The sequence below is a fragment of the Alligator mississippiensis genome, chromosome 4 (genome assembly GCF_030867095.1).
Source record: "Alligator mississippiensis isolate rAllMis1 chromosome 4, rAllMis1, whole genome shotgun sequence".
In the NCBI taxonomy this organism is placed as follows: Eukaryota; Metazoa; Chordata; order Crocodylia; family Alligatoridae; genus Alligator; species Alligator mississippiensis.
In genome coordinates, this window is record NC_081827.1 from 4,605,642 (window position 1) to 4,631,585 (window position 25,944).

General features: G+C 53.8%; 1 protein-coding gene across 1 annotated transcript; it reads right to left on the minus strand.

Annotated features, from left to right (window-relative positions):
- Positions 1-548: 548 nt before the first annotated feature.
- Positions 549-6,607, minus strand: LOC132249891 (protein TsetseEP-like). The gene is made up of 5 exons (XM_059725551.1): positions 6,592-6,607; positions 5,458-5,882; positions 3,834-3,905; positions 2,186-2,300; positions 549-793 (listed from the first exon to the last, which is right to left on the minus strand). Exons 1-5 carry the CDS (start codon positions 6,605-6,607, stop codon positions 609-611), a joined length of 813 nt encoding a protein of 270 aa, XP_059581534.1. The 3' UTR covers positions 549-608.
- Between the last annotated feature and the right edge of the window lie 19,337 nt (positions 6,608-25,944).

Below are 25,944 nucleotides of genomic sequence, written 5' to 3' on the forward strand. Positions count from 1 at the left end.
ATCTCCCTCATGACAAACGTGCAGACGATCCCGGAGCGTTCCTCAGTCATTCTGGGAACAAGCACGCCAGGGGAAGCGGAGATGCGGGGCCTGCCCGGAGCCAGGGGCAGGGACGTCGCGGCCAGAATCGCTGACCGCATCCAGGCCTGCCACAACTAGCCCGTGGCCCTCATCCAGGTGGCACCACGGCATGGAGCCAGGAGCAGTGCAGAGCAGATCCTGAGGGACCTGGGATTTGGGAATCCCACAGCGCCCGGCACAGAAGAGGGGCAGGACAAAAGGCAAGGACCAGGAGGGAGGAGCACCAGGAGGCATGGGGGTGGGAAAGGGCTGTGGGCTGGGGGTGAGGGGCACCGGCAGGGCTGGGGGGGCAGGGGGAAGGGGCACACCTCTTCCCCCACCCGGGTGTCTGCTTTTGTGCAATCGCACAACCCTAGCCCCGTCCCCCCTTGAAAGAAGCCTCCCTCCCATTTCCCCCTGTCCCTCCCACACCATCCCCCACGCACAGAAATGCTCCCCTTTCCCCCCTGACCCCGTCCCTCCCATGCCTGCACCCCAACCCCCCAGCCCCAGTGTCCCCCAGCCTGGCAATGGGATTCACGGATTCCTTAGAAACCTAGGCGTCTGCGTCTGCTCCGGCCACCTCGAAAGAGCCTGGGTAGGCGCCTCCTCTTCTTGTGCTCATCGGGCCATGGGCCGAAAATTAAACAGGGCTTTCTTCGCAGGATGAGGTCTGCACTGCACTGGCTGTTCATCCCGTAAAACACATTAGCTCCCTGCGGGAAGACTAGCTCTGCAGAAAGAAAAGAAAAGAAAAAAGAAAAGAAAAGCCGCGTCGAGTGATTTACTCTGGATAGCAGCACGACAAGCAAGCGCAGGACACGGGGGAGCATTCAGAGGTGCGCTGTGGCTGGGCACGTGCCTCTCTGAAGTCCCCATAAGGGGCTTTAACATGGTTTTTACTAGGTATAACATCTCCTTTCCCACCAGCAAAAGTATGAGAAATGTTGTACCACCCAAAGTTATGCTTCTGCAAGTGTGATAACACCAAACGTACGTGCGCACTACAGGAAACCGTTTCCTGGCTCTGAGATCACTGACTACAGACAGTAGCACGATGTATGCACACAGGGCTGTACGTTTAGGGGAAAGGCAATCATTTGCCTTGCTTCTTTAATGCATCATTTCCACGTGTGGTTTTGTGCAGCTTGCATGTGCTGGGGCTTTATTCAACAAATGGGGCAAGACCAATTCTCTTCCATTCAGCCGAGACAACCCCTTTACGTCCTCATGCACCAAGAGCAGGGCGTGAGCCTTGCCTTTTGGCAGCACAGGAGATTGCTGCTCCCTGAGCTCCCACATACCTGTCTGCCAGCAATGGGACACAGCTGTTTTCCAAAGAGGTGTGTGTGTGGGGAGGGGGAGCGCTGGGGCCTTGGGTTGCTGGGTCCCAGAGGTGAGCAGAAGGAAGCCTGCTCAGCCTGGCTTTCTCCCCTCCCGTTGCATCCTCCCTGCTTTCACTGCCTCTGAAAGAGGGCTGGGAAATCCAGGGCAGGGCCTGAGGCGGCTGCTGATTTGATGCTGATGAGAGTTTGACCTGGCAATGGTCAGGGAGTGATGGTAGACTCTCCTCCTGCCACGCAAGATACCCAGCAGGCTTAGGGCTTGCCGAACACTGCAAGTGCAATGCATACAATGGAGGAGCCCCCCGGGAAGGCGAAGCTATTCTGCGGGTAATGCTCTGCATTTATACAGTGCTTTCCCCCGTAGGGTCTGTGACCCTCAGGATGGCTTTGGGACACCTTCCTGGTGCAGAGGGCGCAGAGGTTGTCAAGCAGGATGGATTTCAGGGCGTGGATCTGGACTGTGTCTTCCCTGTGGCTTTTTGGGCAGCAGCCAGTGTACAGGTGATGCTCCCACTGCTTCTTTTGCAGGTGGGCCTGACTGCAGACCGCTGGACACATGTCAGCGCTGGATCTCTACTTGTCAGTCTTCCCCAACTGCACCCATGGCATGCCACAGGGGAGCAGCGGTGTGCTGACTCCTACCAGGTACTCAAGCGGGAGGGCGACTGCCCCTGGCTTTGAGATGAAACAATGCACTCTTTCTAAAACGGATTCACATGCATGTTCTTCTGCAACCATGAGGAGGAGCTTTTAAGCAGCAAAAAGTTTTGCTCTCTTACCTTTGTGCTCGGAGATGACCTGCACAAGTTCAAAGTTATCCACTTCTATGAGGTCCACATCATATTTGGTGAATATTTTTTCAATCACGTCTGTTGTCCTGTCCTGGCAGGTTACCTGGAAAAAGCATTTTGCAATGACTGATTTTGCTTCTCGACATCTGTTTTCAGGTTATCTATCTGGCGTGTTGGCTTGGTGTCCCATCGGGCAGGTACAGACAATGCGCGACTGGGAATTACGGCGATGGGAATAGCCTCGTGCACAGCACATCCTAGCAAAGGGTGACGGTGCCTGTGTGTATGTGACTCTACCAAGCTGCCTGGCTAGACTGTGTTTGTGCCTGGTGTCAAAAAGACCACTCTGAATGCTCTTTGCTTTTGCCTCTGTCTCTCTGAAACCTTTCCTTCCAGCGTGACCACCCGCACGGAGCAGAGTCCCAGGAGCCACGAGGCTGGTCCTATGCCATCAAGGCTTTGCTTGCCTAACTCTACCTTGTGCCAGTGACATGGCCCAAGCAGCAGCTGCGTCACCATGAACCTGGCCCAGGGTTTACCTCTCAACACTTTCCCTTTCCCTGGAAAGTCCCAGCCAACCTTCTCAGAAACAACCTGGAGAAACATGGGCAAAACCGAATGACTCCAGAGCACATTGCTTGTGGCTGTCGAGCCAGGTGTCTAAGGCGCTTGTGCATGGACCCAGGTGGGAATGGCAGGAGGCTTTGAGTGGACTCCTCCAGGGATGTGTCCTGGCTCCGCTGCTGTTCAGATGATTTGGCTGCAGGAATAAAGAGCTTCCTGAGCCAATGTGCAGAGAGCCCCAGACTGGGAAGGACAGCAGCCGCACTGGGAGCACTGTCTGCTGGCTGCAGTTAGGGCTGGGGGCTTGGACTCGGGTGTGCTGAGGCTCTTGCTAGCACGAAAACAACCAGCAAGTTCCTGGGTTTTGCTTCTCTGCTCGGGCTCACACCAAGCCCCACGTTTGGCATTGGGCCTCGCCTCCTTGCTTTACCTGTAGCAGGTGATGGTTATCCTTGGTGTTTTGGGCACTGGGAATAGTAGTTGTTGGGAGGCTGGCTTGTGCAGTGTTAAGGACAGGTCAGACGTAACTTGGGCGGGAAGGTTTAGTCAGGAATGATCCTGCCTTCAGCAGGGGTTACATTACATGGCCTCCTGAGGTCCCTTCCAGCTCCACTGTCCTCTAAGGGAAAAGGAAGGCTAATACACGATGCTGTTTAGAGGTGTCTGCCCTTTGGGAGCCTTGTGTTACTACATACTCTCTATTGCTATACAGCATCTTCCGGGGACTTGCCTCCAAGCTGCTCTTCAGTGTATCTGTCTGCCTACCTGTGCACGCACGCCCATTCGTACAAGTGCAGTGCACGTTTTCTCCTTACCTTACTCAATGGTTGAGGACAAGTGGTGGATATTATCCGGCTGAAAGGCCAGGGAAGAGTTTGGGAGGTGGACTGCACTCTGACTACTAAAATGCCAGTGTCGATTCACCTAAGAATCAAGGGCATGATGTGGCCCCTCATATTGAAAAGCTTTGTCTTGGTGTGAATCAGAGCAGCAGAGATTTTACATAGAAATTATCATCCGGAGTGAAAACACATCCAGTAATAAATCTACACAGCTCTTCCACATCACTTACCAGGATGCTTTTATATACACAGCCTTTGCTGTTCGGCATCAGGCTCCGAATTACACGGGCGTCTCCAATGTGCTGCGGAGAAAAAAGTCAGAAACGTGATGGAAGCGGTAGGGATGAAAGAGTAGAACCAGAAGCAAGTATCTTGGGGTCTACGCCTGGTCCTTGGACGTTGTTAGTGGTGGTGTCCTACCGACAGGAGTAGTTCGGTTTGGTATTTGCAATGAAGTATTCATATGTAGTATTCCATCTACAACTAACACCCCTGAAACATGGACGGTAGCGAGTGTTGCCCTGTGAAATGGGTGTTTAGTTGGTCTAATAAAAGACAGCACTTTTACCCAGAGAACCTTGTCTGCTGAATGAAACGGTGGCATCCCGACTACACAAGGTGCTTTGCTCAGGAAGGAGCTCCTGCAGAGCAGACGTGCCTCCTGACCTTTCTCTGCCGTTCCCTATCGGGCAAGGCTCCTCGCCCAAGGAAACGGGCTCTCTTGGGATATGAAAAGGAAAATAATATTCAAAAACACTGGACACTCGGCTTCCATCTCCTGCACCCCTTTGTGTTTGCAGATTCCTCTGACCTGTGCCCAGCTGGGGAGGGGGGCATGGGACATGGGGAGGAGGGCAGAGGGGCCCGGGCTGCAGGCACGACAGTGCTGGGAGTGGGGGATATGCCTCGCTGCCTCTTGCCCAGCCAGGACAGGCGGGGGGCAGGAGCATGATGCAGGTGCAGCTTGCTCCGGGCGGAAGGGGGCAAGCAGTAGCAGAGCATAAACCCCACTCCCAGCACTGCCATGCCCACATCCTGTGCCTCTCTGCCCCTCCTGAGCAGCCCCCTGACACAGTTCCCACTCACCCACTCAGGACCAGCTGAGGAGAAATCCCCAGCTCAAATACGTGCCGCTCGTATCTGAGCTGCTGCAAGCACACGGGCCTGCACGTGCGGACGTGCCCTAAGGGTGCAGAGGGAAGTGGAGCTCCCAGCTGTAACTCAGAACAAGTTTGCAAAGCGATCTGAGTTACACCCTTACCCCAGACCAAACCGACGGTCACTGCGGGTCCGGAGGGGCGGGGATCTCGCTGCCCGCCGGGAGCCTGCAAGCAGGTTCCCACAGCCAGGGCCAGGCTCTGTGCAGTCCTGGCTGTTTGCGAATGGGAGGGGGAAGGCAGTGGAGGGAGCTGGTACTTGGGGCTCCGCACCTGGTGCTGAAGGGTGGAGTGGGGGAAGTGGAGCCCCCACCCCACCTTGGGGGCTGCACTACATTGGCCCCAGCCTGTAGAGGGGGGCTGAAACCCCCAGACTCAACTGCTGCTCCCTTGCCCCCTCCCGCTCTGAAAGCACCGGCAGGTGGGGAGCCCCAGAAGACACGCGTTCCAGAAGACACTACGTTTTGAACATCTTTATCTGACACCACATGCAATGAGGGGTCAGATTTGCCCCCGGTGGGCCATTGAAGCTGCTTGCAGCCGTGCACTTGTGTTTGCTCACAGCTAGGACCAGCTTGTGGGGGACAGGAGCAGCCAATGGACGTGGAAATTCAACTTTCACTTAGACTGCAAATATTGCCAGTTCCTCCTACCCTTTCCACACCGAATACTTTGAGCAAAAGGTTCTAGATCATACCTTTTCTTGAGGAAGGTCCCCAGGCTGGTCCTCGCGCAGGTCGTCAGGCTTGTCTTTGGGCACGTCCCCAGGCTGGTCCTGAGGCAGGTCCCCAGGCTCGTCTTTGGGCACGTCCCCAGGCTGGTCCTCAGCATGGTCCTCGGACAGGTCCCTAAGCTGGTTTTCGGGCAGATCTTCAGCCTCGTCCTCGGGCTGGACCACAGGCTGATCCCCAGGCTGGTCCCTGGGTAGCTCCCCAGGCTTGCCTTCAGGCTGTTCCCCGGGCTGGACCCTTGGCTGGTCCCCGGGCTGGTCCTCATGCTGGTTGCCAGGCTGGTCCTTGGGCAGGTCCCCAGGCTGCTCCTGATGTTCGAGCTCAGGCTGGTCCCCGGGCTGGTCCTTGGGCTGGTCCCCGCTCTGGCCTAAATACAACAATTTATTTGGAGCTAAATGAGCTCAGTGAAAATGGCTGTACCAGCCTTAGTTACATGTGGCTCTTTTATGAAAAGAAGCCACATCAATGACATTGTACAAGAATTGTTCACAAAAAGAGCCTCTCCGTCCTCCCTTTCTGATTCTTTCCCCGCCCCAGCTCGAATCTCTCCTCTCTCTCTGTCTTAACTCAGTAACATCAGCTCCAGATCCTGTTCGACAAGATGTTAACCTCTTCATTTCTGCTGGCATTTCCCCTATAGTCTAACTCCATCAACACGTCTCTGTTTTCAAATCCTTCTTTAAAACCCACTTCTCTAAAACTCTTCTTACCTTCTTACCCGCACTGATTGCCGGCTCCCAAACTCCTGGGCTAGGCTTGCCTTGTCTGGTATTTCTTACAATATTCTTTAGGCACTGACAAGTGATGCTTTAGCCCATGATCAGCCGCTGACAGCACTCTACGCCCAAGCACTGAGAGACGGGCATGGCTGCAGAGCACTTTCAAAAATGCCTGATTGTCAGACCAATGAGCCCTCATTACAGGAAGGTGCAGACTAAGGCGCTCCAAAGCAGAGCGCCTTCATTAACTGCTGTTAGGACATGCCAGGAGCAGGGCTGGGCTGAAGCAGCCTGGCCTTGTTCCTGGTGCTGTCCTTAGGATGCGGGCAGAGAAGCAGGGGCGACACAGGGAAGGCACGGGGGTGCACCCCCGGAGAGCACCGGGCACCCCTGTCATGCTGCGCTCCCTGTGTAGCCGGTGGGCAGGGTAGCAGGCGGGAGCACCAGTGCCCCTCCTGCGAGCGCTGGCCGGGGAGCGGGGCTGCCAGCTCCAATGGCCGCGCTGCTTCTGGAAGTGGTCACCAAGTTCCCGAAGCAGCGCGGCTGCTTTTATGGTGAGTGGGATCGGGGCCCCGCAGGCAGCAGGATTGGCCACCGGGGGACCACCCCCCAACCACTGGGATCGGCCTCTGGGGTGCCCCCGGTTGCTGACTGGTATCGGGGTGGGGGGGCACGTGCCCCCCCTTGACTCAAGAGCCACCACACACCCATGTGGGGAAGGGAGGGGAGGGAGTTGTGTCTGGGGTTGCCCAGCCTGTGCTGGAGGGTTGGGCCGGTAGACTGGAGCCCCTCCTGCCCCAGACGTGGGGGGCCTCCAATCCACACACACACACACACACACGCACACACACTCCAGCACAGCATGGGCAAACCCCAGAATGGACTTGTGTGTGTCTTGTCTCTTGCCCCAGCCTTGCAGTCTAATCGACATGGGTGGGCCCTGCCGAGAGTCCTCGTGGGGGTCTCTAGAGCTCAGGCTGCACATAGAAAGCTCCGCCTGCATGTTTCTCACTAAAGAAATGCCTTCGACCAATGGCTCCTCACTGAGCCTTTAAATGTGCTTGTGGAGAAAGCAGGATGTACTTTGGAAAGAACAGCTCGTTCAGCTCTGTATAACCATGAGCAAACGGGATGGACACAACACAAGTGATCGCTCTAAGACAGCTCCTATCATACGCTCAGATTAGACACTGCCCTGCCCTCTCCGCACTCCCTGCTACACAGACAAGTGCACTGTAATTCGGAGCCGTTCTGTCAGGACGTGGATCATTTCGTTCTCATGCAAGGGAGTGTCTGCCACTCAAAGTTTCAGACCCTTTTTCCAACATTACTGCAAGAAATAAATGCGGGAACAAACCCCCTGGAAACTTCTGCTGACTTTGAACAACAGTTGGATCAAAACATCGACCTGAATATTGTCTTGACCCACTGGACCCAACCCCGGGACAGAGCCTCATTGGACACATATTGGCAACCTTGCAGATACGAATGATTTTGGAGGCTGAAGAAAAAAGGAGTTGTGTTTTATGCAATGCGTCTTGTGTCCACATTTAAATGCCTGAGCTGACCTGGCGCTGTGCCCAAGTCTAAAATAACCCCTTCTTTCTGGAACACCCAGCAGGTCAGGTTTCTGGGGTGAAATACTGCTTTTCTTTTGTTTCCCTTCTTTCATATCTCATTTCCCTGCACTGCTGTGCCAAAGCTCGACACCAGGCCTAGGTCACACATTGCACCAGGTCTGAGAAGCAGAACCACAAAGCTCTTTGCCACAGGAAAGTTTCTACCTGGGTGAAGGACCACGTGTCAGTTGGACACTGGACATACCCTCAAGTCTGCAGGGCCTGGCCCTCTCATGTCAGCGATATCACAATTCGCCCTGGTAATATAACTGTTGGTAACATTTCCCCCCCAAATGCAATTCTTTGCTCAGGTTTGGGAGGTTAGGCAGCGATAGCTTGGGAAAAAATATAACTTACTCTCATTTTCTAGCTCTTCGCTGAGAAACTTGGCCAGGAGGTGTTCTGCCTCTTCCAGCACTTGAGAGCCAGGCATGTCTCCTTGCAGGTACTGGAGCAGTCTCTTCAAGCTGGGGTAACCTGGTGCCTCCCTGAAATCTTCTGGCGTTGCAAGGAGCCAGGTGCTGAGGAGCAGGGCTAGTGGGCTGAAAACAAATACATTGACCAAATCCGGCCATGGTCAGTCTTTGAAACAGTGATATTTGTCACTCAGCCTGTCTCGAGAAGATGGACATATTCCTTCTGCCATGAGCCAGCAAGGACTTCTGATCTGGGCGCCTTAGAAAGGACAGCTGCAATCTTTGACTGAACCTGGTTCTACGACTACCGCAGCCATCTCTCTGCACTGCCCTTCCCTGCACCTTTTCTGATTGGAGGAGATCCTTTCTGAGAGGGGTGAACAAGAAAGGCTGTCCACTGCTAGAAGCAGAAAAGCTGCTTTAATCGAGGGATGAATCTACCCTGGACACACAAGGGTTATTATCAGCAGATTCACCTGCGTTCACGTGGAAGGGGTAATGCAGGCACACACACACACGTGCTCCATCCCGGCGGTGCCCAACATCTGTGTCCCGCAGGCGGGTGGGCATGGCCAGGTCCCTATCCAGCCGGATCCCAACAACAGGCCGGATCCCGCTGCACGGGGGTGCACAGCCCACTTCCCAGAGCATGCCCTACTCGCACTTCCCAACCCCACCGCCACCCAGTTCAGAAAGGACTTTGCGATGGTGGGACTGCTAGGTCAGCTATCTTATCATGAATAATCCTAAGTACTCATCGTCATTTCGTGATGTGCTATGCAAACCTGTGCCATTCTCTGTGACACCCCTGCCACAATGTCTTAGGACTGGACAATGCTGAAATGATGACAACTCCAAAACCCATTCATGAAACTTGGTAGAAAGGTTGTTCCTGGGAGGGAAAACTGTGGTGTGAGGGCTTGCAGGTGAGACGCTGCTCTTCTATTCACTAGTTACTGGTTCTTTCCTGGGCATGGCACATGACAGAAACAGGACGTGGGACTTGTTTTTCCCCAGAACAAATGAAAGAATTGAAGCTACATGAACCCGTGCTTAAATCGAGTCATTGAGGAGCAAGACTGGGGGAGTTAAGGCGTTTTAGCCAAACGCTTACTGCCGGAAGCCGTGCTAGTGCTCTTCTGGAGCATCTCACAGCGATGCCCTGCCGAGAGCTAAACGGGATCAGGGGGATTGACAAGGGGGAAACCAATATATATACACACACACACACACACATATAGACACTTAATTACAAAGGCTAGGGAAATACATACGTACATATATATATATATATATATATATATATCACACACACACACACGTATCATATATATAGATGCTTAAGCTGACCACACGCTCTGAATCCTGACAGGTTTTCCTGTACAGCAGAAAGCCACACTTACTTCCCGAGGACTCTTCTGGCGTCTCCTGATCCAATCCAGGCGTCCTCGTTTCCATGCCTAAATATCAAAATGGATATTTTAGATGGTTATTGAAAAAACAGTCTATGTCACAATGGTAAGGCAGTTTATGTCAAAACCTTGCCCAGACAGTAAAAAATCAAGACTTCCCTATTCAAACTATCTTAGAGAAACAAGCTGAAGAATGTCATTCTCTTTACTCCACTTCATAATGTCATCCATCTACCATTTTATATCCCGTTCACGATGCTGGGGAGAGTGGCAATTGGTGCGACTGAATTCAAGCCTAAGCAGTCTCGCCCAGCCTGCGCACTTCAGTCTGCGACGCGACGGGCCATGTGCTTGAGCGCTGCCCATACTAGTACCAAGGCTTTGCCCTTGGAGGGAACATTTCATCTGAGACTGTCCAAGGACCTGGCAAACAGCAGCTGTGTCTCACCAATCTCGCAAGGCAGGTCAAATATTATCTTTGTCCCTATTTCACAGATGGAGGAACTGAGAATAGAAGAGCACCTGGTTCATCTCGTCTGGCTCAACCAGGCTTTTCCCTGGAAACCAAAGCTGGGGTGCTGTCCCTCCACGACAGCAGAGCTGGAGGAGTATTGTGGCGCAGGGGGAGGAAGGGCGCTGCTTTGTGCCTTTAGGCCTGTGAAATCCCTGCTCTGATCCAGCAGAGCCCGACTCATGGAGCAAAGAGTTATGCAGAGGGATAGCGATAGCCCGGGTTGTTAGACATACATGCAAATCAGTTAGGTTCTTCAGTATGCCTTCTTCAATGCTATTTGAGATCGTTTCCTGCAATATCCCACCAATAAAGGCCTTTACAGCTTCCTCCACAGCTCTTGGCTCTTACCTGCGCAGGAGGACTTCCAGGACCTCGCCTGGAGAAGAAAAGGCCCTGTAGTCACAGAAAAACCTGGTGACATTGTGGAAATCCTGCAGCAGGCTTTCAACACGGTCTTCAACGGCCTGGGAAACAAAAGATCAACATCGTGGCATTACGAGTCGGCAGCGGCCCTCCTCCGAACCAGCGCGAACCCCACGTCCACCCAGCGCTGGAGCGGGGAGGTCTCGTATCAGCAGTACCTGTCGGTGGAGGAGATAGAAAACCAAGTCTTGGCCAGATGGGATCAAACACGGTTTGTGAAGGAAGAGTGTTAATCCCACGAGTCCAGGCATACCCCGGGGGAGCCTCCACCTATTTTGTCTCCCTGTGTCCCTCTTCAAGTTTTACATCGAGAGACAATATTTCTTCTCACTTTTACACTTGCCTTTGCGCTAGCTGGAACCTGATCCAAGCCCGCTCAAGTGAATGGGAACAAGCCATCGTGATTACTGCAGAGGCAAAGACATGTTCACAGTGGGAAATGGTCCCTGGGAGTGAGGCAGGTCCTTGTTTGGAAAGACAGCTGGGGTGGAAAGCCCCAGACAGATAGAAGATGCAAATATGCATCTTGATAGCGACAAGTGGATGTTTCCCCCGTTGCGTTTTTAACTAGTCCAGTTAGAAACAGGAATATTATCGGAGACTATGGGCATTAAAAGGCAGAGACTTCAAGACGACGTCTGAGTTTCTTCATTCCTGTATTTCCACGTGCACCAAACGGGGCGCTGTCCCTGCGGTGTCACGGCTGCGTGCTGAGAAGCCCCTGCTCAGTCCCTTGCTCTACCCGGTGTCGGGATGGCCTCCCACCAGCGCTAACAGACTTTTATGGAGAAAAACACCTGTTTCCCTGGAAATAGGTAGATCGGTCACACGAGTCAATGCAAATCTACAGTCCTTAGGATAATGCTCGTTCACAGTCCCCAACAAATAATGGTCCGTGTGTATCTCGGGCCCCTCCACGCATGTAGGGAAAGGTGTGATTAGCACTGTGTGTGTGCAAACACCTGTACGGGAGTCACAAGATACACTCAGAGATTTCCAGTAGGAATCTAGGGAGTCCAAACCATTCTCAGCTCTCGTGGGCTGTGTCCTTTGAAAGAGGAGAAGGGGTTTCCAGGTTGCCCTCGCTGCGTGTGGTAGATGCGTTCCTGAAAAGCTGCACATCACTCCCATTTGCAGAAGGGGAACCCACTTTCCAAGGTAGCACACCGGGATCCATGCCAAGACCTCGACTGCATCGGCACCAGGTACGTGTGCTGGGGCCGGGGCGGTGCCGGGCTCTTCCCGGCAGGGGCTGGGCTGGGCTGGGCTGGGCTGCGCTCGGGGCAGGTGGTGCTGGTGCTGGGAAGGGGGCTGGAGGGGGCCCTGCAGCCACCCCAAAATTAGTCATGGCCCCCCCAACCCCCATCCCAGCACCACTGCCGCCCAGCCCGGGTGCAGCAAAGCCTACCTGGGAAGAGCTCGGCCCCCAGACAAAAAATGAGTACAAGATAAGCATGCCATGAGTCTAATGCGGACAGGTTTGAACCTCAAAACCCTGAGGACCGCTGCTCTGGATCTTGCAAAATTTTCAACTTTTAAAAAACCTGAATTTGTGTTGGATGATCAAAGTTCGATTGGTATTTTTCTAAAACAGTTTGGAAAAGTCTGTGACATGAGGAAAACCTGTGCTAACACCTGAAACAGGCTCATCACCGTCCAAGCCTGCTGCTTCCATGTACATCACCCCGGACCTGGAAAATTATTTCCTATCAGAAAGGAGGATCTGTGCTAAGCCGTGCACCTGACCCTCTACCGCAGGAGCACGTCTCGAGATCACCGCTAGTAGTGGTCTCTCGCAGCCGTCCTCTGCACGGCAGGCACCAAGGAGGTGGGTCCGTTGAACCTATGGTGTTGGCTCTGCAGCAAAATGCCAATGAGTTGTGACCACAGGAAGCACCCCTTTTGCACCCAGACTTGGAGCTATGGAAACGAATGCCAAAAGTCTCTGTTGAGAAAGAAAGCATCCTTGGCAACTGCCTACCCAGTAATGATCAAGCTCAGCACTTTGCATTCAAAATGGGGTTGAAACCCTCCTCCACAGGATGTCTCCAAATACCACCGGTTTGTGACCACTGACACAGACAGGACCGTCGTGGGGGACGGCCAAATTCTGGACGGGTAAAGACATCCACCCTGGGACTAGCTCAATTTGCCAGTTGGTTGCGATCTTTAAAGAGGAATTGGTTTTCTTAGCAGTGAGGCTACAAATGGGCATTGTTCGTTTGGAAAGGGTTCTTCAGAAGGCAGGATAGATCTAGGATTTTTAAATGGAGAGGTCCCAGATTGGGCCCTCGGGCTCCAGACAGGGGTGCAAGGCAGAAGTTTTGCGCCCGAGGCAGAGAAGGGCGGGTTGGTTGTGCGGGGAGGGGGCCGAGTGTTGGATGGTCTTACCTGCTCGTGGGGCCTGCTGCTCCTCCTGGAGCTGGCTCCCTGCTCCAGGCCTTCCTCCTTGTGCCCTTCCTGCCTGCTGGGGCGGCAGCACTTCAGGAAAGAATGCAGAGTGATGCACCCGCACCCTTCCTCCTCATCTCCCCTGTCAATGAGTTCAAAAGCTGGTTAATTCTCAGTTACTACTTCGAGGGTGCAAGGAGGCAAGGTGACTGAGTGCTAAACACATCTCTACCTTTCAAAATCAAACTAAATCAGAGAGAGATGCAAAGAGAAAAATAGTTCAACACGCACTGTGTCATTTCTTTGTACAACTAAAACTTGTCCCGATGAGCGTGCACATGCAGTTTGTGGCACCTCCAACCCATTTCAGGCCCCACATACCACCCATTGTGCACGTGCACCCATTTGCCACGCTGCAGATTTACAGTGTGATGCCAAAATTTGACACCGAGAGATCCTGGTGTCAGAAAACTAAAGAAAAAACTTGGTACGGTGCCCGTGGCAAAAGTGCGTGCTTCCAGAACCAGAGCCTGGCTGGGCAGAGCTATGTCCTGGCTGCCGGGCAGGCTCCAAGCCGTGGGGTTGCTGCCACTGCTGCCCAGGGAGGCCCCAAGTGAAGTTGCTGGGGCCAGAACGGGTGCTGACCCCAGCCTCCCACTCCCACCCAAGACAAAATGCCCTGCACCAGCCCCATGCGCGAGGGCCTGCACTGCAGCATTAAGCAAGTTTGTGCCATTGCTAGTTTTGCTGCATGTGGCACACGCTTCTAATGATTGTGCCCTGCTTTTACATCCATGCATCCTCATTCATTCTGAAAGACTGCAAAATGCTTCCCAAAACATAGACAGGACATGCCACTGTCCTTCGGCCAGCCACGGCAGATACACAGACACGTTGCACACCTGATAACGATGGCTTGGGGGAGAAGAGGGAGGGGTGTGCTATTTTGGCCAAGGGTAACAGAGTGGCGTAGGATCTGGAATATCAAAGACAAGCAGACAGCTGTTTATTTTTACAGGACAGCTCAAAAACCCGCACACCATGGTGGGTTTATTGGTGTAAATATATCAGTGCTACAAAGAAGGTGTTAGGGCAACACTATGTGGATTTTCTGGGCCCATCGAATTTGCAGCTGAATACAAGGCTTGACCCTGTGGCCTAGCAAAGCTGCTGAGCACAAGGCAGAATGATCTCTAAGCCAGCCAGTTGCTCATGCAAAGTAACCGTCCTGACTGTGTCAGCCGTTTTCGGAGGAAAAAGCAGCAAGTGAATCTGTGCGAGTGTGCGTGCTGTGAGCCAGGTGACGTTTTAGGACTGTGGAAGATGGTACAACCTGGCACAGAAAAACAGACGGGAATGTGGGAAACAACACGTCATTGGTGACAGAGTCCGCGATGAACACGTGCGAAAAGGCGAATGGTGAAGCTTCCAGGTTTTGCTGAAATCCGCCCAGCGACCGAAGAAGGCAAGTCAAGGGCTTAGGCGTGCGCGTTCAGCAGAGAGGCATGGACAGAAGGAAATGCAGAGGCGATTCCATGGGAATGCAGCAACCAGGAAAGAGAGGAGGAGCTCGAGATGGGAGGAGAAACGGGTGGAACACAGGAGGGGCGAGGGGCGAACGAGTGTTAATGCACAGTATAAAGCACAGTGTAGAAATATGGAAAAACAATATTGTTCCTGTGGCTCCCCGGTTTGTTGGGTTTGGGGAGCTAGTCCGAAGCTGTCTCCATGCTGAATACAGCTGCTGCGCGCAACGTGTGCCGGTGTTTGCGCCCTGCTTGCTCTGGCTAAGGAGTCACAGGATTCACGAGCAATCGCATCGTCACCTCCCTAGTCGCTGGGCGCGGCGTGGCGCCGGGGTCTAACAGAAGGGGTCGCTGGACTCCTCACATTTAGGGGTGACCGCCCAGTCTCCTCTGGAAGATTTCCAGGGTAGGGGACTGCACCACCACTGCAGGGAGTTTATTCCAGCCTGGACACCCAGCTGAACGCATAGAAATCAATACTTCACACAGATGAAAGCAGGAAGCTTGGAAGAGAAAAGGTGCGTTTCCTTAGCACACGTTGTGAAGCTCTAAGGGCTGACCACTGCACTCCTCAATTAACAGCTGAATCTATCAAATTAGGCAAGACAAACAGAGTACACGAGACTGAGAATTGGCATCTCTCTTGGATTTACCTTTCTCCTTCTCCAAAACAGCCCATGTCTGGGACCCGGGAGAGCAGACTCTCCACTCGTCTGTAGCTGTCTGAAAGAAAGAGGAAAGAGAAGCTGAACCCACCGCCAGTAGTTCCTACTTACTTTATGTTCGTATGGTGTCTTGTTACTCAGAAATGCCTCGTTTGACTTGAAATCACCGCACAGATAAGGAGGAACGGGGTGGGGGGCACTGGCAGTGCCAGGGGGTGCGGGTAGGGAGTGAGGGGCACCATCACGGCCCGGGGCGCAGGGTCCTGCAGTTTGGGGTGAGGGGCACTGGCAGGGCTGGGGTCAGTGGTTTGGGAGGTGGGGGCAGCAGCAGGGCTGGCGGGGGCTGTGGCTTGGCCGTGGGGGCAACACAACGGGCAGCGACAGGGCACGGGCATCTCACTGCCCGCCCCCCACCCATCATATTCCCCCTCCCCCCTCCGCCACGTGGCAGGTGTCCTGTTTCTTGGACCTGGAAATAGGGTAACCCTAAAGCAAGATGCGCCCCTCACTGCCTGCTCCGCTGCAAGCCCTCACCATGCCTGCCCGGCCCCATGTCCTAGCTCCAAGCAGAGCCCCCGCTCTCCTCCCCCCATGTCGGGCAAGCACACTGCACACCTCAGCCCTTGGCTTGCTACTGAAGCGGGCTGAAGTCCATTTGGGAAAGAAATGACACCAAACAAGTGAAACTACCCCAGCCACAAGTCCTCCAGCCCTAGGGCTCCCCACGTGTGGGTGCAAACACCCCCGATCTGCCCACTAGGCACCATGCTGGGGCGGGTGCCCACACTTACCCTTGCGGTCAGCAGCACAGCAAGGACGCAGTTGTGCCCTGCCTCCCAAGCAGTGACAGCTGGGGAGCAGTTCGGCTCAACTGCTGTGTGCGTCTCCAGGAGCCGCACCGCGCCGAGCCGGTTCTAGAAGGGGCCATTGTGATGCGTGTCCGCATTCTCCGCGTCTCCCCACGTGCACGTCTCCGCCGTGTCCGGCCACACCGCTGCATCAGCCCCCGGGTGTGAGACCAGGGACTGGCGTGCAGGGACTTCAAGCAGGACTGCGCCCTGCCAGGCTTTCCCTGCAGGACACTGTGACAGCACACGAGCAAAGGGACTGCAACACCAGCTCCTAACTCACACCAGTTCTTGAGTGTGCACAGAGACCGACGGCCCAGGTCTAGCTCACACGTGTTCCCTGCGGTGACTGTGACCCCGATTTCTGGAGCCCAGGGGGGCTGCCACTAGCTCCCAGCTCTGAGCTGGGAGGAATACACTGCATCACTCGCCGCCTACACTGGGCCTTTTGGCGGTGTGCACCTTCCCAGGCTCTCCGCATTTCACCACCTCCATGGGCAACTTCCCTCCGTTCCCTCCAAGCCCTTGCCCTTTCTGGAGGGCGAACTGTTTAAAGAGATGCGTGTCCTCCACCTCCCTCTTCTGCCCTTGGTGAAACAGCCCTTTCACCAGAGCGGTGGCTAAAGAGGCTCTTTCATGGATCTCATGTGGTCCCTGTGCCTTGAGGCCATGCTCCTTCTCTACCATGCTGATTTTACCTTTCCTGCCTGAGTCTTTAACGGTAATGACGGCATCGCTTTCATTTGAGACGAAGGCACTGGAAGATGGATGGATCTTGGTTGAATGAATGCGCTCCAAGTTTAGTCCTCGAGAGCTCAATGTCTGCAAACCCCTGGAAGGTGGCTGTGGGGAGGATGGGGATGTGTCCTGTTTTCTTCAGCCACAGGAAACAGGCTCAGAGGCAATGAAGAATTGCAGCAGGGGATATTTAGGTTTGACTTTAGACCTTTCCCACTGTACGAGGGTGATTTCTTCCAGAGCACTGAAGTGGGCTCCCCAGAGAGTTGTGCAATCTCCATGCTTGCCCGTGCGTGAGAGCCGGTTCGATGCTTGGTTGGGCGGGTTTGTAGGGGGTGATCCTGCCTTGAGCAGGGGGCGACTACGCAGCGTCCCAACATCTCTTCCAGCCCCGTGTTTGGTGATTTGATGGGCTCTCGGTGTGCTACGAAAGGGACAGAAGCAGGGGCATAAGAAATTGTATAAAGTCCCTGTTGTCACAGAAGAGTGAAACACAGGCTCCGTTTTGTGTACGGGCTCCGTGGCCTTGTTTGGAAAAGGGGGGTCTCTACGTGCGGTGTACAGCGTGTCCAAAACCATTTCCAAACCAGCCACACGTTGCTCTCGCCGGGGGTCGTGTGTGCCGCGTCCTTGTTTGTGAGCCCACCGGAGCTCCCGGGGACCGTTAAGACCTGGCTGCCTCCACGTGCCACTGTGTTTTCTAGTTTCCTAGCTGAGAGGGTCTGAAGGGACCTGAGCAGATCATCCAATCCGCCCCCCGGCTGTGGGCAGTGAAGAGCGCGGGGATCGGACCACCCCGGCTAGCTGACTGTCTAGCCTCCTTTTGAAGAGCCCCGGGGAGGAGCCAGCACCACTTCCCTTGCAAGTTGGCTCCAGGTCCTAGCCGCCCTGACTGTGCAGGAGCGCCTCCTGATATCCAGCCCGACTCTGCCCTCTGCCAGCTTGTGCCATTATTTCTAGGCACTCCTGGGAGTGCTCGGGGGAACAGGGGCTCCCCCAGTGCCTGCTGGTGCCCTCGGACTAGTTTGTAAAGGGCCACTAGATCCCCCTCAGCCTCCTCTTGTGGAGGCTCACCAGGTTCAGGTCCCGTCGCCTCGAAGTCCATGGTGAGCATAGGTGACACATTGGGCCGCTGTGGCTAACACTCCCCTGTTTCTGGAGCCAAGAGCCTGCAACACGGCGATGTGGCTGACGTCACGTCCAGCTGCCTCCGGCCCCCCATCCTGAATGCCTGGGTCCCCACTTCCAGCTGGGTTGACTAGGACTGGCCTTGGTCCCCGTCTAGAGCCAGGCTCCAACTTCTGCCTCCTTTTCTGTGCTGCAGATGTCCGCGTCAGAGGGAGCGCCAGGCCTGCATGATACGCATAAGCATCCTCCCCTGAAGCAACAGGAGAGCGCGAGAGAACTTCACTATGTGGACCAGGATCAAGGACGGCTGCCCACGTCATGGCCTTTCCAGAGCAGGCGACCTGTGTGTCTATTCAGGGTGGATGAGGATCAGTCTCTAGGGCACGCTGGCTTGCCCACTGAGGCAGTAATGGCTCTGCCTCTCTCCGGCTGCGTTCAGGTCCCTGCGCTGAGATGGCTGAGGCGGGATCTGTGCTTTCTGCTACCTGCAGGGAGCCCTTGGAGGTGGACTAGGACGTGGGCCTGGCTCTGTGACCTCGGGGCGGTGCAAACGCAGCGGTGGTACTGCACTGGAGGCTGCAAGAGCCCCTGCTGGGACGAACCCTGGAGGAACACACCTTGGCCTAACGTGCTGGGGCTCAGCCCCAACTGCTCGGCCTGCTGGGACCCTGAGGACGTGGCTGCCTTTCCCACAGACCTCCCTTTCCCTTGAACGTATCTACATTGGAGACTGCCAGAGAAACACTGCCCAGAGCAGTCTCCTGTGAAGTCAGTGCTGATATTCCTGAGGAACAGCACAGATGAGACAGGATGCAGATCGGTCTGTGGTCAGGCTCCCCGGTACCAAACAGCAGCAGCGTTTCTACTGCAGAAGAGATCTGCTCCTCCCTGCAGTGGTGCCCCCGAATCGCCAGCGTGGGGCAGATCCTTGCCCTGCGCAGCAAAGTTCAGCTGGGTCCCTGTGTGACATCCTCATTGTGCTGTGCTGAGGCCGACAGGAGCCAACCGTTGTCTGACGCACTGTCGTAGTCCGTCTTGTGCGCAGCGTGTCTGTCCCGTCCCTTGCACGAGGCCAGGAGTTCCCACCTGCGGGTGCGGATGTCGAGAGCACGTGCAGCGTGCATTCGTTGCTGGCTCTGGAGCCATAGTTAGCAATGCAAGTGTGGCTGGGTCTCAGATGAGGGTGGACGGGCAATGACCGAGCATCTGACCTCGCAGCATTGCAAACTCAGAGCAGCCTGGGCCTGGAGGTGAACAAGGTGAGCTGTGTCTGCAGGCCAGGCTCGGCGAGGCCCTGCGCTGATCCAGTAAGTGTTCTGCACCGCGCTTTGCCTTTAGGACTCGTCCACCGTAGCTGTGGGACCCCTTCTAGGGATTCGTGCCCTTCAGCTTGGATCAGACAGCACAGCATGGCCTCTCTATCTATCTATCTATCTATCTATCTATCTATCTATCTATCTATCTATCTATCTATCTATCTGTCTGTCTGTGTGTCTGTCTATCACTCTGTCGATCTACTTTGATTAGTCTACAAGGTACAACTCTACCCTACTTTCTGTTGTTCCTAGCCGTGTGGGGAGATGTCTCAGGTCGTACCTGGCTGCTGGAGCCTGCATGCCCGGGAAGGCTGGTGTTCAGGAGACGCCTTCCAGATCCTGAAGGTGACACAGAAAACACCACTCGGATACGTGGTCAGTGGCGAAAGCTCAGAAAGGTTTCCCATCGCACGGCATCCCCGCTGCCTGATGAGCACTCAGCCCAACTTGGTGACGTTTGCCCTTGACCAGTAGAGACACCGTCCATTATTCATGGTTCCTCTCGGCTCTACAAGGGACAGGTTTCCCCACCCGTGTATTTCTCCCTGCAAGCCCCCATCTCGTGCTCACTCTTCTCTCTCTCTCTGTCGAGATGTGCATCTCTGCTTGTTACATTTGCCAAGGTTGTGCACCTGGACTTGTGATCTCTGGCTCATTAGGAAGTGCTTGAGTTTGTTTGGGGGTTTTGGTTTTTGTCCTTCCTTGAGTGTCCTTTTGCTCCTTGGTGTGTTTTCATTTTGTCTTTCTGACGGTGTCATCCAGCCGTCAGGAGGCTCCTTTGTCCCACACTGCTTTTTGGCACCACTGCTTATAATAGCTTAGTGTAACTAGGGCCTAGCACGACGGGAACTCCTCCAGCTTCTACCTGACTTCAGGTGAGCACGGTGCTGCGTCGCTGAGCTCTGATAACAGCCCGCTCTTCTCCGCGCTGCCCTGATTACTTGTGATGTTGGTGTGGTTTACACTCACCGGATGTGCTTCCTCAAGCCCAGACACACCAAAAGGATCCAGACCGTGCCAGGACAAGAAATGCAAAGCCTGCCAACACATCTCCACACCCCACTATGACTGCACCCCGCAACAGAGCCATCGGCATCCCAGGGTCTTACAGCTGCACCTCCAGGAATGTGATATCCCTCCTCCAATGCCCCAAATGCCCTGATGGAAGAGAAGTAGGAGAGACCAAACAGGTGGTCTGGGACAAGGGGCTTCTCTATCGGTTGTGGGTGCCGAAGAACCATGCAGAGATGTTCCATGTTCCAGGTTTATTCCTTTTTCTTCTTCTGGCATCCCGTGGGAACCCCCTGACCCAGCACGCCCGGACCCACGGCCCTGAGAGGCCCCGTGTCCGAGCTTTTAAAGGAGCGGGGGAAGTGTGGCAGAAATGCCACCGTCGGTGCCCCTCTCCAGAGACCTGTCCCGGCCAGCCTGGGAGGCGGGTGTTGAATCCCTCAGGGCAGGGATCTCCCACCTGGTCTGCATGACGAAAGCCTGGGGCCTGGGAGGCGATGCTCTGGTCACCTGGGCAGGGGGGAAAGACCCGGCCCTGCGCGGGCCCAGGTAGCCAGGGATGCTGGGGAGATTGGTCGGCTTGTGGCCAGTATTGGCAGCTTCGATTGGACCGGGCTGCTGAGGTCAGAGAGGTTATTTAAGGGCTCGGTCCAAGAAGAAGGCAGTCAGCCATTAGCCATGCGGTCATCCAGGTGAATCTGAGCCTGGCTCTCTCCTCATCACCGCATGCTCCAAGAGTGCCCTGCCTCCAGAGGAAACTCCAACCACCTCTGGACGATGCGAGTGAGTAAGCTACTCGAGATCCGATGAGATATTCAGCTTCAGTAACTCAGATGCGTTTAAACGGCTACCTCAGCCACCCTGGTTTGCTCTGTGGGATTCCTCTGATATTCCCGTAAGATTTCTATGACACTGCTCTACCTTTTACCCTGTTTCCGCCCTACCCCTGTCATCAATAAAGTTCTCCTTGTGACCGGTGTGGGAGACTTATTGAGGGGTGGGTCTACATTATGCCGAGGAGGCCCCTTAGGTCTGTGGACTAAGGGAGGCTTCCTAATAAGCCCCTGACTTGGGGAAGTGCCCCGAGTGCTGGTATTGGATCTAGTGCCCACTGGACGATCAGGCCTGCGTTCTCCAAGGTGCGCAGAGCCAGAAGTGAGTCCAGAGCCTGGGATGGTGGCAGCGGGACCCCAGGCTAGCGGGGGTGCTCCGGGGAAGGGGTCGGCCGGACGGGACGCACCCCAGGGGGGCACTCGGAGCCTGGACACAGGGAGGTGGGCGGCTCAACGCAGGAGCGCCCCCTACTGGCCCGCCACAGAGCCTACGAGCTCCATTTCATCAACCTGCTGGATACCAGAGATCAGGGACTGAACATAGACACTGGATTTTTGATACATGATAATCTGCCTGGCAACTGACTGCCCAGCCCAGCCCAGCCCAGCCCAGCCCCTGGCTTCTTCACTTTTCATCCCATCCAGGAAGAGCACACACCGACTGCTGCAGCGTCCTTAGCCTGACGAAGGGGTTTTGAACCCGAAAGCTTGCTTAATAACTATTCTCCAACCATTTGGGTTGGTCTAATAAAAGACATCAAATTCACCCAAGAAATCTTGACAAACTGCATGTGCACGCTCATCGGGACAAGCTTTAGGTGTACAAAGAAATGGCACAATGCATGTTGAACTATTTTTCTCTTTGCGTCTCTCTGATTTATATTTCTTTTATTTTGAAAGGAAGAGATGTGCTTAGCACCCAATCACCTTGGCTGCTTGCACCCTAGTCACTGAGACTTAACCAAATTTCGAACTCATTGACAGGGCAGTTCAGGAGGAAGGGTGCGGGTGTATCCCTCTGCCATCCTTCCTGAAGTGCTGCCGCACTCAGGACACGAGGCCCCAAGCGAGCAGGCAGGAAGGGCGCGAGGAGCCCGCTCCAGGAGCAGCCTCAGGCCCTGGGCAGGCTGCACGCGAGCAGCAGCAGCAGCAGGAGGAAGGCCTGGAGCAGGGAGCCAGCTCCAGGAGGAGCAGCAGCCCCCAAGACCAGGTAAGACCATCCAACACTTGGCCCCCTCCACGCACAACCAACCCGCCCTTCTCTGCCTCGGGCGCAAAACTTCTGCCTTGCACCCCTGTCTGGAGCCCGAGGGCCCAATCTGGGACCTCTCCATTTAAAAATCCTAGATCTATCCTGCCTTCTGAAGAACCCTTTCCAAACGAACAATGCCCATTTGTAGCCTCACTGCTAAGAAAACCAATTCCTCTTTAAAGATCGCAACCAACTGGCAAATTGAGCTAGTCCCAGGGGGGCTGTCTTTACCCGTCCCCCACGACGGTCCTGTCTGTGTCAGTGGTCACAAACCGGTGGTATTTGGAGACATCCTGCGGAGGAGGGTTTCAACCCCATTTTGAATGCAAAGTGCTGAGCTTGATCATTACTGAGGAGGCAGCTGCCAAGGATGCTTTCTTTCTCAACAGAGACTTTTGGCATTCGTTTCCATAGCTCCAAGTCTGGGTGCAAAAGGGGTGCTTCCTGTGGTCACAACTCATTGGCATTTTGCTGCAGAGCCAACACCATAGGTTCAACGGACCCACCTCCTTGGTGCCTGCCGTGCAGAGGACGGCTGCGAGAGACCACTACTAGCGGTGATCTCGAGACGTGCTCCTGCGGTAGAGGGTCAGGTGCAGGGCTTAGCACAGATCCTCCTTTCTGATAGGAAATAATTTTCCAGGTCCGGGGTGATGTACATGGAAGCAGCAGGCTTGGACGGTGATGAGCCTGTTTCAGGTGTTAGCACAGGTTTTGCTCATGTCATAATGCCATGATTTTGATCTTTTGTTTCACAGGCCATGCAAAACTGTATTGAAAGCCTGCTGCAGGATTTCATAAATATCAACAGCTTCTTCTGTGGATACAAGGCCTTGGCTTCTCCAGGCGAGGTCCCAGAAGTGCTCCTCCGCAGGTAAGAGCCCAGAGTTGTGGAGGAAGCTGTAAAGGCCTTTATTGGTGGGACATTGCAGGAAACGATGTCAGATAGCATTGAAGAAGGCATACTTAAGAAGCTAACTGATATGCATGTATGTCTAACAACCCGGGCTATCGCTATCCCTCTGCATAACTCTTTGCTCCATGAGTCGGGCTCTGCTGGATCAGAGCAGGGATTTCACAGGCCTAAAGGCACAAAGCGTCGCCCTTCCTCCCCCTGCGCCACAATACTCCTCCAGCTCTGCTCTCGTGGAGGGACAGCACCCCAGCTTTGGTTTCCAGGGAAAAGCCTGGTTGAGCCAGACGAGATGAACCAGGTGCTCTTGTCTCGGGCGCTGTTTCTGGGGAGTGCTGATGTACACGGGCACCAAATCCCACATCTCAGACAGAAAACACTTTGACTTCCAACGAATCCACGGTTAGGTGGGGCTAGCAATGAAGTATCACTAAAAAACCTTGCTCAGGTATCTCTGTATCGCACTGTACTTTGCTTTCTGCTCCTCACTTTCTTATTCTCAGTTCCTCCATCTGTGAAATAGGGACAAAGATAATATTTGACCTGCCTTGCAAGATTGGTGAGACATAGCTGCTGTTTGCCAAGTCCTTGGACAGTCTCAGATGAAATGTTCCCTCCAAGGGCAAAGCCTTGGTACTAGTATGGGCAGCGCTCGAGCACATGGCCCGTCGCGTCGCAGACTGAAGTGCGCAGGCTGGGCGAGACTGCTTAGGCTTGAATTCAGTCGCACCAATTGCCACTCTCCCCAGCATCATGAACGGGATATAAAATGGTAGATGGATGACATTATGAAGGGGAGTAAAGAGAATGACATTCTTCAGCTTGTTTCTCTAAGATAGTTTGAACAGAGAAATCCTGATTTTTCATTGTCTGGGCAAGGTTTTGACATAAACTGCCTTACCATTGTGACATAGACTGTTTTTTTTAATAACCATCTAAAATATCCATTTTGATATTTAGGCATGGAAATGAGGAGACCTGGGCTGGTTCAGGAAACACCAGAACAGTCCTCAGGAAGTAAGTGTGGCTTTCTGCTGTACAGCAAAACCTGTCAGGATTCAGAGCATGTGGTCAGCTTAAGCATCTGTATATATGATACGTGTGTGTGTGTGTGTGTATGTGTGTGTGTATGTACATATGTATGTATGTATTTCCCTAGCCTTTGTAATTAAGTGTCTATATGTGTGTGTGTTTGTATATATATATTGGATTCCCCTTGTCGATCCCCCTGATCCCCTTTAGCTCTCGGCAGGGCATCGCTGTGGGATGCTCCAGAAGAGCACTAGCATGGCTTCCGGCAGTAAGCGTTTGGCTAAAACACCTTAACTCCCCCAGTCTTGCTCCTCAATGACTCGATTTAAGCACGGGTTCATGTAGCTTCAATTATTTCATTTGTTCTGGGGAAAAACAAGTCCCACGTCCTGTTTCTGTCTTGTGCCATGTCCAGTAAAGAACCAGTAACTACTGAATAGAAGAGCAGCGTCTCACTACGGATATGGAGCTGCTGCATGTGAGAAGAGGGTCAAAAAGGCGTGGAAAAGAGGGACTGAGGAGAATCTGGTGTCAGTGAAATCATGGCTAGAGAGAGTGAATGGGAAGCTGCTCTCTACTGTCTCCTGATACAGGAAATTAGGGCCACAGGATTCATTTATGAGGCAACAGGTTGCGAACTACCGAAAGGAAGTCCTTTCTCACACGATTTATTTGTGAAACCCATCACCGCTGGATGCTGTGGAGGCCAGTGGTAGAACCAGGTTCAGTAAAAGATTGCAGCTGTCCTTTCTAACGGTGTCGATCTGGGGCTGTTGGTCGTGGGCGCAGGGATGTGCACGTGCATGGTGACTTAGCAGCATCAGGATATAACTCATGCATTTCTCTCTTCTCTCTCTCGTACTTGGCCTCCAAAACGTCTGCTCCTTGCCACTCGTGCAGACAGTGTGGTGAGCTAGCTGGCCCTCTGCTCTGCCCCAGACTGCAATTCTTACAGTCTTATGCATCGTATCTGCACAGGAGAGCGGGAGTTATTCCTGCCCGTCTGTGGGAGAGCAAGGGGAGACACTGGCAGAGCTCAAAAGCCGTTGCAATGGCTTAGCGGGAGTTTACCCGCTCCGATAGGCATTTCTTGTTTGCGCGACACTAGGAGAGAAACACTGCAAAAAGTGGCCCAAATGTAGCAAGAAAAGACTGCAAGAAAAGCACCAAGTGAGAAAAGCCAGGCGATTTGTGTGCTGTGTAAAGGTTGGGTTTGGGGCAGGAAGTTCATGTCTTGCCTGTGTCTCCTCTACTTTGTTTCCATTAAAACTGGATCAAATTGCAGGAATTTGATATAGCAAAAAATAGTAATAATAGTCTTATATTTTGCAGCTTGAGGATACAATTCAGTATTCATTGACCGGTTTTGATCAGTAATTAAGAGTGTTAAAACGTGCGTCAGTGAGATGAGACCATGATTACGTAACAAGGCGCCCAGATCAGAATTCCTCGCTCGCTCAGAGCAGAAGGAAAATATTGTCTTCAAGTTTGGGAGCCGGCAATCAGTGCGGGTAAGAAGGTAAGAAGAGTTTTAGAGAAGTGGGTTTTAAAGAAGGATTTGAAAACAGAGACGCGTTGATGGAGTTAGACTATAGGGGAAATGCCAGCAGAAATGAAGAGGTTAACATCTTGTCGAACAGGATCTGGAGTTGATGTTACTGAGTTAAGACAGAGAGAGAGGACAGATTCGAGTTCAG

Bases quoted from the DNA above. Each gene is read 5' to 3' on its own strand.
- LOC132249891 (XM_059725551.1), bottom strand. The intron at 3,906-5,457 runs GTATGATCTAGA...TTTTCTCCGCAG, and splicing joins GGGACCTTCCTCAAGAAAAG to CACATTGGAGACGCCCGTGT. The intron at 2,301-3,833 runs GTAAGTGATGTG...TGCTTTTTCCAG, and splicing joins GTGTATATAAAAGCATCCTG to GTAACCTGCCAGGACAGGAC.